Here is a 12,306-nt window from a genome sequence, read left to right as displayed (position 1 = left end):
TTTGCCACCATCACTGCAGTACCTACACACCACCACATCCCCTTCTCAGGGCTGACAGGTACAGGGCAGGACTCAGTTCAGTAACTTTAAAATTCCCCAACTTTTTCCACACCTTATAGGAATTCTAGTCTGCAACAGAGTTAAGTTTCAGGGGAAAATATTTCTTTCTGAACAAAAGGAAATCACTCAGAAAACCGGACTAATACTTTAAAGTGGATTTTACTTTAAGTATGCTGCAGACTGTGAGGCTTTTAGTACACTGTACTGTCACACTCTCCAGCCCCAACGGGCACAATAAAACCCGAAGACCACCCAGAGCTTTAGAGAGCAAACTGCAGCTACCCACGCCGCTTCACAGAAGAGCATTCACAAGAGGCTCCCTCTCAACAAACAGGCAATGAAGGATTGAAGTGCATTACTAAAAGTGACAGATAGCCCTTAAAAAGTATGGATTTCAGAACATGTTCAGTGTTCATTTGGAACAAATGGAGATCTCTTTGATCCAGAAATTCAACAGCGGGAAAATATAAAATAGGATATTTGATGATTTCTAACATTATGTAGCTATATTTGGGTCTGAAAAACATGGTTTTTGTGCAAATGCACCTAACTTTTTCCAGCTATTCAAGAAGAGAGGAGGATTGGACAGGTACACAAAAAATTGAAATATGAAATGAAAGTGCCATGTTTAGACCAAGGAGAATTAATGTTATTTGCAAATACCTGAACAAATACAGGGTATTGATGGACATACTAGCAAGGCCCACAACTATCATGATTTTTAGCACACTTTTCTACTCACTTCATAGAACCTGATCAAACCTGGTCAAACCTTCTCATTTTGGGTGAGAAACAGTATTTTCACATTTACATACATAAACCAAGTAGTAGCATATTAGGATTAAAATTCCTAATTACTTTTCAAGCATTGTTCCAATTTATTAGTTCATTATCTTCCTATTAATTATTAGACTGATTTTGTAAGCTTTTGCAGCTCAATCTAAATAAAAACCCATGGCCAGCCTCTCAGTGGCAGTAATTGAGAATAGCACTGATGAACTCAGTGAGGATGAAGCCATTACACTCCCTTGAAGACTGGTTCCTAGAAGCTAATTCCTGTAAAAGTCTTGTACAGGCAACAATTTTTTTCCATGTATTATATGTAATTCAGAAGTCTGAATCACTATGAATAAAAGGTTACACCAGGGATACTTAGATGTTGATGCAAGCAGAAAAATCCAGCTGTGACCTGACTCAACAGGTTTCATTATTTTCCTCTCAAATTTAAAGATCAAACCAAAATACTTTAAAAATCCTAAACAAAACACCTACCTACTAAGCATAAGATGTCTGAAATGCTAAAAAATCAGCAGCAAAAAGAGAGGAAGAGCATTCCAACAGCTGACTCATAGTTTTTGAATGTCTGGGGTTAGCAATACTCATGCTGTGGTTACACAGTCACTTTAACCCAGAATAAATCTCAACTTCTATCGAAGAGAGTGAGCCTGCCCTCCCCCTTGTCCAGCTCCTACGGAGCAGCACGCATGCAGCTGGGCTGTCAGCTGAATCAGGGAGCAGCTCCAGCTGTAAAGTAAAACAAAACCAAAAAACTGAGTGGGGAGTTCAGCCGGGTCCCTTCCCAGGGTGGATTCCCAGTGCAGCCTCGGGGACACTCGTGCCAGCAGCGGCTGGCGGTGGGGACACTGTGACCTGCGGGGGAGGAAGGCCGGGCGGCAGCTCCCGGCAGCAGTGCAGTTCCCCGCTGGATGGAAGCGCCTGTGCAACCTCAGCTCAAGGACACGCTGGGCACCCCGGAGCTGGGCCAGAAGAGACGCTAACGCTTGAGCTGGAAATCTTTCTGGCAATTCTCTGCACTATCCAGCGTGCTAAGATAACGTTACATTGCAACTTTTTGTTTGATAAACGTACACAGAGTGCCTTATTATGGCAATGGTTCTGTAGTTACTGGCTCTAAAATGGTTTTTTTCTTTACCGAACAAGGAGGTGGGGGTCCACATGGAGTGGGAAACTGCCAGATTACATCTGGATTTCCACAAGAGATAGCAACTTCTTGTTGCGTAAGAGTAGAAAGTTTTACTTCTCGGACTAAGCTCTGTTTGTGCCATTTTAAAAAACAGCCGAGTACTGGTCACACAATGTTCACATCAATTATTGTTCATTGAATAATATGAACTTCCAGGAAAGACCAGTAAAATCTCAGCGCAAGTCTCAAACAAAGTTAAAGATTTTACTTTAAAAGGAAGATTACTCAACAGTTACTTCTCTCCAATGCCTCTGGCAAGTCTCTGAATGCCTTGCAAGGTACCCGTCCGCACACACCTCCGGCACCCTCTCCTCCTTGCCAGCGGCCCAGCTACAGCTGGGATCATCAGAGCAACTGCTGCTTGGTTTCAGGCAGGAAATCTGACTTTCCATGTTCTATGTTACACCACATCCTATGTTAGATATTGCACAAGTACCAGCAAATGTACTTTTATTATCTAGTCTGTGAGTAATTTGTGAAATGTGAGAGGTGCTAAAATATGTACAGAATTAGAGTTTCTTTATACATTAGAGTAAAAGATGTTTGTATGTTTTCAGGAAGAAATAGAAAGATTCAACATTACTCAGAAGAGAAATTCTTGAACCAAAGCAAATGAAGCATGTAATGTGAACTGAGCTGGTCCTTGAAAACTGAGAAGGTAAACAGTCTTACAAGTGAAAACTTCATTAAAAATAGAAACTGCATCCATAGAGAAGGAATATTTAACAGGAATATACTAGTCACATCCTTACTGTCTTCAGCAGAATAACAATTCCAGAATACTATGGAGGAAACTATTTGCATTTCACGTTGTCATGAGAAATAGACACACTAAGTTTTAAAACTCTTTTATGTATATTAAGAGGATAAACCAACTCCATTTTTCATGGAAATCTCATGCAATTCTTATTCTAGCTCTACAGATCAATGAAGACAGCACTGACTACTTTCAAAGGTCATTATCCAGTAACATTTTCTAAGCCTAAGTCCCAACTTTGGCCTTGGAAAGCAATGGAAAATTTGTTGCTTCAGCAGAAGCAAAAGCAGTTGGTCATGGTCTAAGTCAGCCAGTCGCTACAAGGGGACTCCGACCCCACGATGACATGCCTGGCACCGACTGCACTGGGCTACCAGTCCCACGGGGGGGGGGGGGGGGGGGAGGGGAGGGGTCAGTCTTGCAACCTCAAAGAGGAGGCAGGCGCAGGCTCTGTCCTTCACACGCTGCAGCACTGGCACCTCCAAAGTGGAGATCAGACTTCAGTGACACCCCTCCCCTCTCCCCCAGGGGAAATCTCCAAGCCCATGGCCACTGCTGCTTTCTGGACCTTAGGGAGGAAAGCAGCAGGGCTCCTCAGCACTGCTGATACTTCATTATTAGATGCCTGAGATAAGAGAAAATGTCTTGGTTTACTGCTGCTAGTGCTTGGAGGAAGGGAGGTGCGCATCCATTCAAGGAGAGATTTGTCAGCGCTCAGGGACATTTTCTTCTCCTGTGGCTCCAGTGAGATGGGAGGCAAGACTCCCCTACGCCCAGACCCCCAGTGACTTCCCCCATGGGCAAACAGCTCCTGGCTGATCTAAAGGTCACTAACTGCAGGAAGGGCATAAAAGCTTCCCAAGGGCATAGGGCAGCTGTGGACTTTGTCTTCTCATTCCCATGCCACTGGAGTGCTGCAGTGCTTCCTCTGGTCATTGCAGCTTGGTGGTCAAACCATGGGTGCCATGTCAACCAATGATCAGGAAAGTCACAAATGTAAATGGATGCACCTATACCATCAATTTGATGGAGCACTGATTTTGTTTGTAGAACTAATTCCTGTGTCGTGCACCTTGCATAAAAACTAGTTTATTCCAGAAGCCTGCTAGGGAGTGTGCCATGGACCCAGACAGCATTAAATCAGACAGGGGTTATGGGAACAGGCACAATTGGCTCCAAGTCATTTGAGGCTGTGAGAATCTTCTGCAGTGTTGTACAAGATTAAAAAAACAGAAAAGCTTGCTGTAATCCCACAGTTTCTTTTTTTAATTAGTTGGATTTTCTCTACTTTCATATAAAGCAGGAGTATAGTTTTAGTTGTGCTGTGGAATTTCCTTTGAAAATGACCTCTTAAAACTTTCTGTAATGCCATTAGTGTTAACAATTGCTATGGATAGCGTATTTGTTACCAGAACATTTACTTACATTCTTTTTTTATCATTTACTTACATTCTTTCTATCATTCAGGAAGTGTCCTTTAAGGACCATTTACATAAGCTTAGGTGTCACACAAAAATTTTTTTCTTAAAATACCAAAAACCTGGACAAGTATTTTGGTCTACCTCTTAACTTTTTACCATTACCTATAATTTTCTCAGTGCTAAGAAGCTACAATATACTAATGTGATTATTTTATTAATTGAGTTCTAAATACCACGACCTAATTATCTGCAAAATTAGCTCTGCTAATTCATCTGGAGTTTCCTTCCCCACTATATTTCCATCTAATAGAAACTTCTTTGGTAGATGACTGAAGATACCCTATGTTACTTCCAGAGATAATTCATGAAACTCTTTAGGAACACACATTCACATGTTTATCTCTGTCAAAGAACTCAACACTTGTCTCTATCCTACCTTGAACACATATCAAACTGACATGCAACATGAAGCCTTTCAGACTCAATGTACTAATTCTAATGTCTGGAACAGTTAATTTATTTGTGGGGAATGTACATTTCCTCACACCACATTAAGATACTTATTATTGTGAGAAAATTTAATCCAAAAAAACATACAAAGTTACAGCCTGATGCTCAAAACAGGTTTTGAACAAATTTTTTTAACATTTTTAAGGTAATGATTATATTATAGGTATACCTTTTTTTTTTTTTTTTTTGGCCTTACTAGAATTTCCATGTTCATGTAAAAAGAAAACATTGTTCTTTACACTGAATCTAATAAAGGTCAGGACAAATACTTAGAAGAAAAGCTCTCAAAATTTCTTTTCCCAAAGGATGGTTTGTCCAAGACACCATTCATTTTGCTTATAAAAGAAAATGATCATTTTTATATACCATATCCAAATTCTTTCCAAAGTACTTTAGAAATACAAAGCATATTCCAGGAACGTTCGTTTCCAAAAAGCATTGTATGTTAAGGCAAACAAAGTGACTAAAAACTGCCTTTACCTATTTACTAGAAAAATACGCTGAAATGTGTTTGGAAGTTGAAGCTGATTTCAAGGACTGTATGTGAAAAGCTCAGCAGAGAATGAATGCCTCTTATTTACAGTGGTCATTAGCACTGTCTCTGCCTCTTTCCTGTTTGCACCATCTGTTCATTCCCCCAGAAAAAAGAAAAGAGGGATAGGGGATAAACATAAGTGGAAAATGTGGGAAGTTGGCAACCTCCTACATCACTGTTTGCCCATATGCTAACTCATTATATTAACATTTATATTTCAGGACAAGAACAATTACCTCCAAGTTTCCTCTCCTTTCCACTGGATGTTACGGTTGCTCGCCACTGTGCTATATTTAATGGGGTAGGAAGAAATCCCACCGAGCCAGGTGAACAGGAGGAAGAGCACATTTCTTGTGCCACACCAACTTGCGATCCTGTGCTGGCATTCAACCAGCAGCGAGAATTTACAAAAGACAGAGGAAATTCCTCTTGATATCAAGCTAATATTTGGGAGTGAAGTGACACTGTGCAATCCAACTCCCTCTTGCTTGTCATGAAAGCATCCCCAAGAAAGTAATGTGTGGGGGTATATTACCCTGCCTCAACCCACAGTGACACACACACACACACACACACATACAGTCACCCCAAACGGGCTACGGAGACGATGGGGAGAGACACTTCGGAGTTTCACTGACACTTGTCCTGGCCACTGTTATTATTTTTCGAAGCAGAGAACAGCCAACTTACCCCGATAACTGTTCCCGGGCTTGTAAAATTCCGGGTCGCCTTCCACCCTGAGGCTAAATTCATTGTACCCTTCCCTCCTCGTGCCCTGGGCTCGCAGGATCCGGCTGCAATAGCCCTCCGACTTCGCGGCTTTCTCCAGGGTTTCGTCAGGAAATCCCCGGGCCACCAAGGGGAAAGTCAGGGCTAGGAACGGCAGGGCGAAGGGGCGCAGGGGCAGCCCCATCCTCGGGCTGGGCGCGGGGGGCGGCGGGGGCGGCCGGCGGTGCCCGCGCCCCGGCAGAGCGGCGCGGCCAGGTCGGAGGGAGCAGCTCGGCGGCTGCCGGCGAGCGGAGCGGAGCGGAGCGGAGCGGAGGGCGGTAGCAAGGAGGGAGAGGAGCGCGGGGCGGGGAGGCAGGCAGCGAGGGAGGGAGCAGGGGCGGGGGCAGGGAAGCCTGATCTTGCCCAGATGCCGGAGCGACGCGCTGTTTTGTTTCAGCGCGGGCGACCGGCGGCGCGGCGGTGCGTGCTCAGCCGCGCCGAGCCGAGCCGCGCCGCGCCGCGCCGAGCCCGGCGACGCCGCCGCGCCCAGCGCCGCGGCCGGCGGAGCCGCTGCCGCCCGGCAAGGCAGCGCCGCGCTCCTTCTGCCCAAGGCCGCGGCCGCGGCCGCCGCTCGGAGCTTTCCTCATTTCCCACCCCAGCCCGCTCCCGTCTTTCCCCGAATCTCCAGACACCGCTAACGTTATCGAGTACCTCAGTGCAGATGGACCAAGGTAACCACGCACTCCCGCAGCACCTCTAAGGCAAGAAACAGCAGGCGGGTTTCTTGGGTGCAAAATTAAAAAAAAAAAAAAAAAAAAAAAAAAAAGAGAGAGAGAGAGAGAGAGAGAGAGAGAGAGAGAGAGAGAGAGAGAGAGAGAGAGAGAGATGCAGAGGGGGAATATGCCAGAAATATAAGATTTGTTTCTACATTGACCTGCAGTTGTGTGCCTCAGGGATGCCTGCTATGTAAGCACACGTGCACACACTCTGGACAGCCCTGCACACAGTCCCACTGAGGCAGAGGAGGTCTGTTCAGGCGTTCAGGAAAACTGACAGACATTTACAGGAGACATTTACAGGAGACAGCAGGAATCATCATTTGATTTTATACAAGGAGCAGAGGCACAATGACACTGCATGCCTTATCTAAACCCACAAAAGAAGTTTACAGCAGTGAAGTTCTGTGAACCTAGGCCCCTTGAGTCCCCATCTCCAGTGTTTGACACAAAAAGGCTACCCCTCTCTCGCCCCCTCCCTGTGGAGGGGAAAGGTATGTCTCATAGCAGGACCTGAACATTTCACATTGCCAGATGTAGGAGAGGGCACGAAGCCTTTTCTAACCTAGACCACTGTCAGAGTGTAGCAGACCCAAGGTTAGACACAAATTACATGCAAATGTGGGAAATGACAAGCAGTCTGAAGCTCCTGTGTAACTACTGAGGCATTTACTAGGATCAGATGCTAATTTTGGGATTTCAGACTTACCTCCAGAAGCTATTTATCAAAAATCTCGTGTTGTGTGCCAAATGAACACGTTACTTTGTCAAGGTCTCCATGAGCATGATTAAACTTCTGTATTAAAAAGGTTACTTTCTGAAAGCTTTGTCACTGTAAACTCGCCTCTATCCTAGTCTTCTGCAAATACAGAGCTATCGACAGAGATATATCCATATGTTTCTGAGGAGGTGGCAGTCAGAGCTTTTGTAAGCTGACTGCTGTGACTTCCCCTGCTGAGAGAGGTTACACTGTGAGTGAGGAGAAGTGGTCTTCCCAAGATAAACTGCTTTCTCTATTCCTCACATCCTGTTAAATGCAGCAGAAATGGCAATCCTGACTTCCCAGGGTAGTCTACCAGGCTGACCCCCTCCGCTCCACGCTTCCCCTTCACTGCCCCTCTCCCAGCCAACTCACCAGCATCACGGCAACCGGGTCCATCAGCTGTTGGGCAACAATATTTGCTTCTTTCAGTTGGCTTGGTTATACAGGGTACTTAGTTGCATGCTTCCTAAGACCCGTGTTCATCTAGATAACTAAGTGATTATAGTCCTGCAATGTCATAGACTACCGAGCATCATTTGACTGTTATGTCCAAGTAATTAGTTCTACAAAAACAAGATTCACTTTATCGAAGTTCTTCAGTCAAATTTATCAGTGAAGGAAGGCAAACCAATACACAACTGAGAGTGACAAGACAACTGGCAGAAAACGCCCACGAACTTGCCTCGTTCTCCATAGTTGACTTTTCATTTCTTTTGCTGAGATTGACTGAAAAGCAATTACATGATTGAAGCATTCACAGCAGGAACCGCACATGCGTCGGCACAATCCCTCTTTGTTCGGAGCCAGAATACAGGGTTCCAACTCAGCTCCTTGGAAGATCTCAGTTTGAACAGAGTCCTCCTCAGTAATCATTCAGTTTTTACACAGTACCAAACTAATTCCAAGTCAATTAACTCATCAGCTTCTATTAACTCTTTGAACTTATAAAATATCCTGTATCTGTTACTTTTTTTCCTCCCTGAATTGGCCTGGCCCTCTTCTGCTACTTTCTTTCTCTTGTTTAAAAAGCTAAGCTGCTGGAAAGTTTCCTGGATAGGTATAAATACAGCATGTCTTGTTAAAAGTGAAGGCTTCAACTTTAGTAATTGATACAGATAAATTAACTTGCACTGCCTACAGCCATGAAATGAGTAATTTGTAGTAGAGACATTTAAGAATATGGGCAATGTCATTAAGCATGGGCATCCTTAGGGTTTTCTATTTGTTCTACTAATTAGTATGTGTTTGCCTAAAGCATCCAGCATGATGTATCAGTCAAAAGACACATGCAAACTGACGAATCCAACCATCCATGGCAAATTTAGCAGAGAGAGCTTCATGTCTTAGAGACTGCGGTGCTGCTTTTCTTTGTGCACTTTCTGAGATGAATAAACTTGCTGTCCATGGCTATTAGAGATGACACAATTACTGGGGTAATATTGCATTTGGTGGAGCTATAATGGTTGGAGAAAGCTTTTTTCTTTCCTAAAGCAGGCTTTCCTAACAAACAAACATTTCAGAAGATTTGCAGTCTTCCCTACTTTTTGCATTTTCTGAGAAGAAGCTCACTTTAAAATTAGATTTTAAAAGACTGCACTAACTACTGCAGACTATCACTTCATTGACTGGAAGATATCTTAGGTGGTGTTTTATATCTTTTCAGTCTTCCTCTCCTTCAGTTTCTATGATTTCAAATAACTATTTGAAGTTTGCAGTTACCTACAAGGAGACACGTGCAATGTAACGTTTTGCTACGCAACACCTGATTTTAAGGCCCCTAGTTTTCAAATAAAAACTGCCTGAGTCAAACATCTAAACTAATTATAAAACTATTAGATCCCTTAGAATAGTCAGCTCATGGAGCAAAGGTCACCAAAACTATCCAGTACGAAACATTAAGGTGAGAGGTGCCCTAAATCTCAGGGCCATCAAGTGCCTGATTTCCTAATAGCTGCAGGATTCACCTCCCCAAATGCACGAGTTGGAAACCTAAGTCCAGCTTTAAAATAAATGTATAATATAATAACATATAACAATCTTGGAGGGACAAGTCTTCTCTTTCAAAGATGACAGGTGAGAATAATGCCTACACTTTTACACAAGAGCTTGCTGATTACAGCATCCAATTAGGTTTGTCAGAGACACAGTCTCCAATTCCTCACTCAGCCTGCAGTGTTCAAAGCCTCATCTCTCACTCCCCAGGAAACTGCTCTAACCATGAAGCTATAAGCCTTGTGGAAGCACCCTCTGTCCCTCAGGGAAGTGTTAGATTTCTAAGATTTAATCGAAGATCAAATGAATGGTGAAAGAGAAGAGGGCAAAGTGAGCATGCCCTATCAGTTACAATGCATGTTCTTGAGAATGAGATCTAGGGCGAGTCTCCTTCCCCAAAAGGCATTAATTTCATTGAGATCAACAGCTATTCAGTATTTAGGTGCTCACTACCACTGGAAGTTTGCAGTGAATTCATTCTGAATACTGCTACCAAATTAGGAACTGTAGGTTGGATAAAGTCCCCCAAAGAGCTTTTCCGCACATGAGATAAATGCTTAGCTGCGTATCACTGTCAAGACAGAGCATACAGAGGATATTGCTGCCCAAACAACAGTTCAGGCAAAGGAACAGTACACTGGATCACCAGCAAATGGCACTGAAAATCAGTCCACAATAAAACCTTTGGTGCCTATGAGGATAAGCTGGCAACCTGATGATTGGATTTTCATGTATCTATCACATTTTAGACCTTTATGTCTTATGGCAGATTAGCTATTGGACTAATGTGCATTTCTAGCTTCCCTTTTCCCCTTCTAGCAGTCACATTCAGTCACATTTATTGCATAAGATGGGATTTTTCCCATTAACTTTAAGAACAATCCTGTTGTCACTAAAATCCCTTTGTCTATCACAGGAACAGGATTTTTATAATAACTATCCTGAAGTCCCGTGCTGTCTTTGAAGACTGTTTAGAATGAGATCTGGAGATATTTGTTGTCCTATTAGACAAGAAAAATGGCTGGAAGACACTTAAGCCAATTTCTTATGGCCCTGTAGCACTGTTCTCAACTGCCTTTCTCCTGGGAGTTGAGAAGGTGAAAAGTAATGACAGCAAGGGTTTGCAGGGGTCTGCACACCACTTATACCAATGTCAGCCAACACAATGCATCGCCAATATTAAACTTCCAGTAGCTCAATTACATTTGCCTGGTTAGTCGTGCATGTCAGAAGCGTATTTTTTTGCGCTGACAGTACAGGGGGTTTTCATTTCTAATACAGTTTATAGAAGCATTTTATAGAAATATTCTCATTGACACAATGAGAATAGCATCATACATATTATTAGAGAAACACTGCAATGCTGAAAGAAAGGGAGGGAGAGACAGAAAAGAGATAGCATGTTAAGGTTTCTTTTGGGCTTTACTAGACAAGAAAATGCATTAAGAAAAATGTGGAGTAAAATGTATGTTTGAGACAGTATAGAGGCAAAAGCAGCTCAAAAAGTCTTTTCAATGCCCTGAGTGACACAGGCACAATGGGCTTCAACCACTTGTCTTCCACATTCAGTCTATTTTGAGGAGGTTTTCTAAGGAATATTTAAACTCAGGATTACTTCCAATACCAAGGAGTAAATGTTCTTTAAAATCTCTCTCTTTATCCCACACAATGAGTCTCATGAGCTACTTTGGGATTCCTGAAACCTCTGAAGAGTAAGTTAAACGGAGCCCAGATTGCCAGACACAACATTCGGCTTCACTGACTCCCAGGGAAACTCCATTGACACAAACCTGGAGCACCAATTTCTAGATCGGGTCTCCTCAGATTGCACCTTCTCCACTTCCTCAACAGTCACCACCCACAGAGATCTCATGCTTGGGAGAGCCCCCATTTCCATGGGGTTACACATGCCCTGGCCCTCTCCGCTAGCACTGAGGCTGCCCCCCACGCTGCACGTCATGTCACATCATGTCACCCCAGGCCAGTGCGGCCTGCCACCACCGTCCCCTGCTCAGCTGCCTCACCTGGGGCTGTTGAGCAGGAGTTCAGTAAAATAAGGGGCTCTGAGCAAGTTTATCTACACTCTTTCCAGAGCAAACCACACAGCAATACATGGCAAAGATTTGAATTACTTTAAAATCTTAATCTCAACCTGAAATTCAGCATCTTGCTATCTTCACCTCTCACTGATTTCACACATTGGCAAGTTCTTTTGCACCAGCATCTCTAACTTCACCAAAGCTGGCTAAAACACTAATGAACAATAATCAACCTTAATTCAGCTTTTCAGCATCTTTGCTCTTCAGAGCCAGCTATTCAGTGTTTTCTTGCGATTGTACTTTAGTTCTCAAGTTACCACCTGTAGTTAGGTTTGCTACTCCCTTTACACAGATTCCCAGGCTGGACACTTATTTTAGGGAGAATATAAAAGACAGTTAATGCTGTCAAAGGAAGTGACTCTTCTATCTGGACAAATCATTTATCAAAACATTCACCAAGCTCAACATATGCTTTATTGAGGCAATACTCTTTTCTTAGGAGTATTTTATTGTAACGTAATAGGCAGTTAAAGCTTCAATCAACTCTGACAAGAATAGGATTTAATTTGATAAATATTTGCACATATTACACTAGCAATCAAATCTTAAATGTGTTAAGACAATGCTCTTTCACAAGTCATACATCGTATCAACACAAAGACCAAAACAAGAATTGCATCTTCATCAACGAAAAAAAGAAGTGAAGAATGGTAAGGGGAGGAGAAAAAATCTGTGGGATTTCTGGCACTGACCATGAACCA

The 12,306-nt window shown here is 43.2% G+C and overlaps 1 protein-coding gene across 1 annotated transcript in view; it reads right to left on the bottom strand.

Moving 5' to 3' along the window:
• Window positions 1–6,247, bottom strand: part of SPON1 (spondin 1) — a 197,999-nt gene extending 191,752 nt beyond the window's left edge. The window contains exon 1 of the mRNA XM_062577305.1: window positions 5,958–6,247. Coding sequence (XP_062433289.1) covers window positions 5,958–6,180 — 223 coding nt within the window. The 5' untranslated portion in view covers window positions 6,181–6,247. The remainder of the gene's footprint in view (window positions 1–5,957) is intronic.
• Between the last annotated feature and the right edge of the window lie 6,059 nt (window positions 6,248–12,306).

The sequence above is a fragment of the Rhea pennata genome, chromosome 5 (assembly GCF_028389875.1).
Source record: "Rhea pennata isolate bPtePen1 chromosome 5, bPtePen1.pri, whole genome shotgun sequence".
Classification (NCBI taxonomy): domain Eukaryota; kingdom Metazoa; phylum Chordata; class Aves; order Rheiformes; family Rheidae; genus Rhea; species Rhea pennata.
This window is presented reverse-complemented; position numbering and strand designations above follow the sequence as displayed.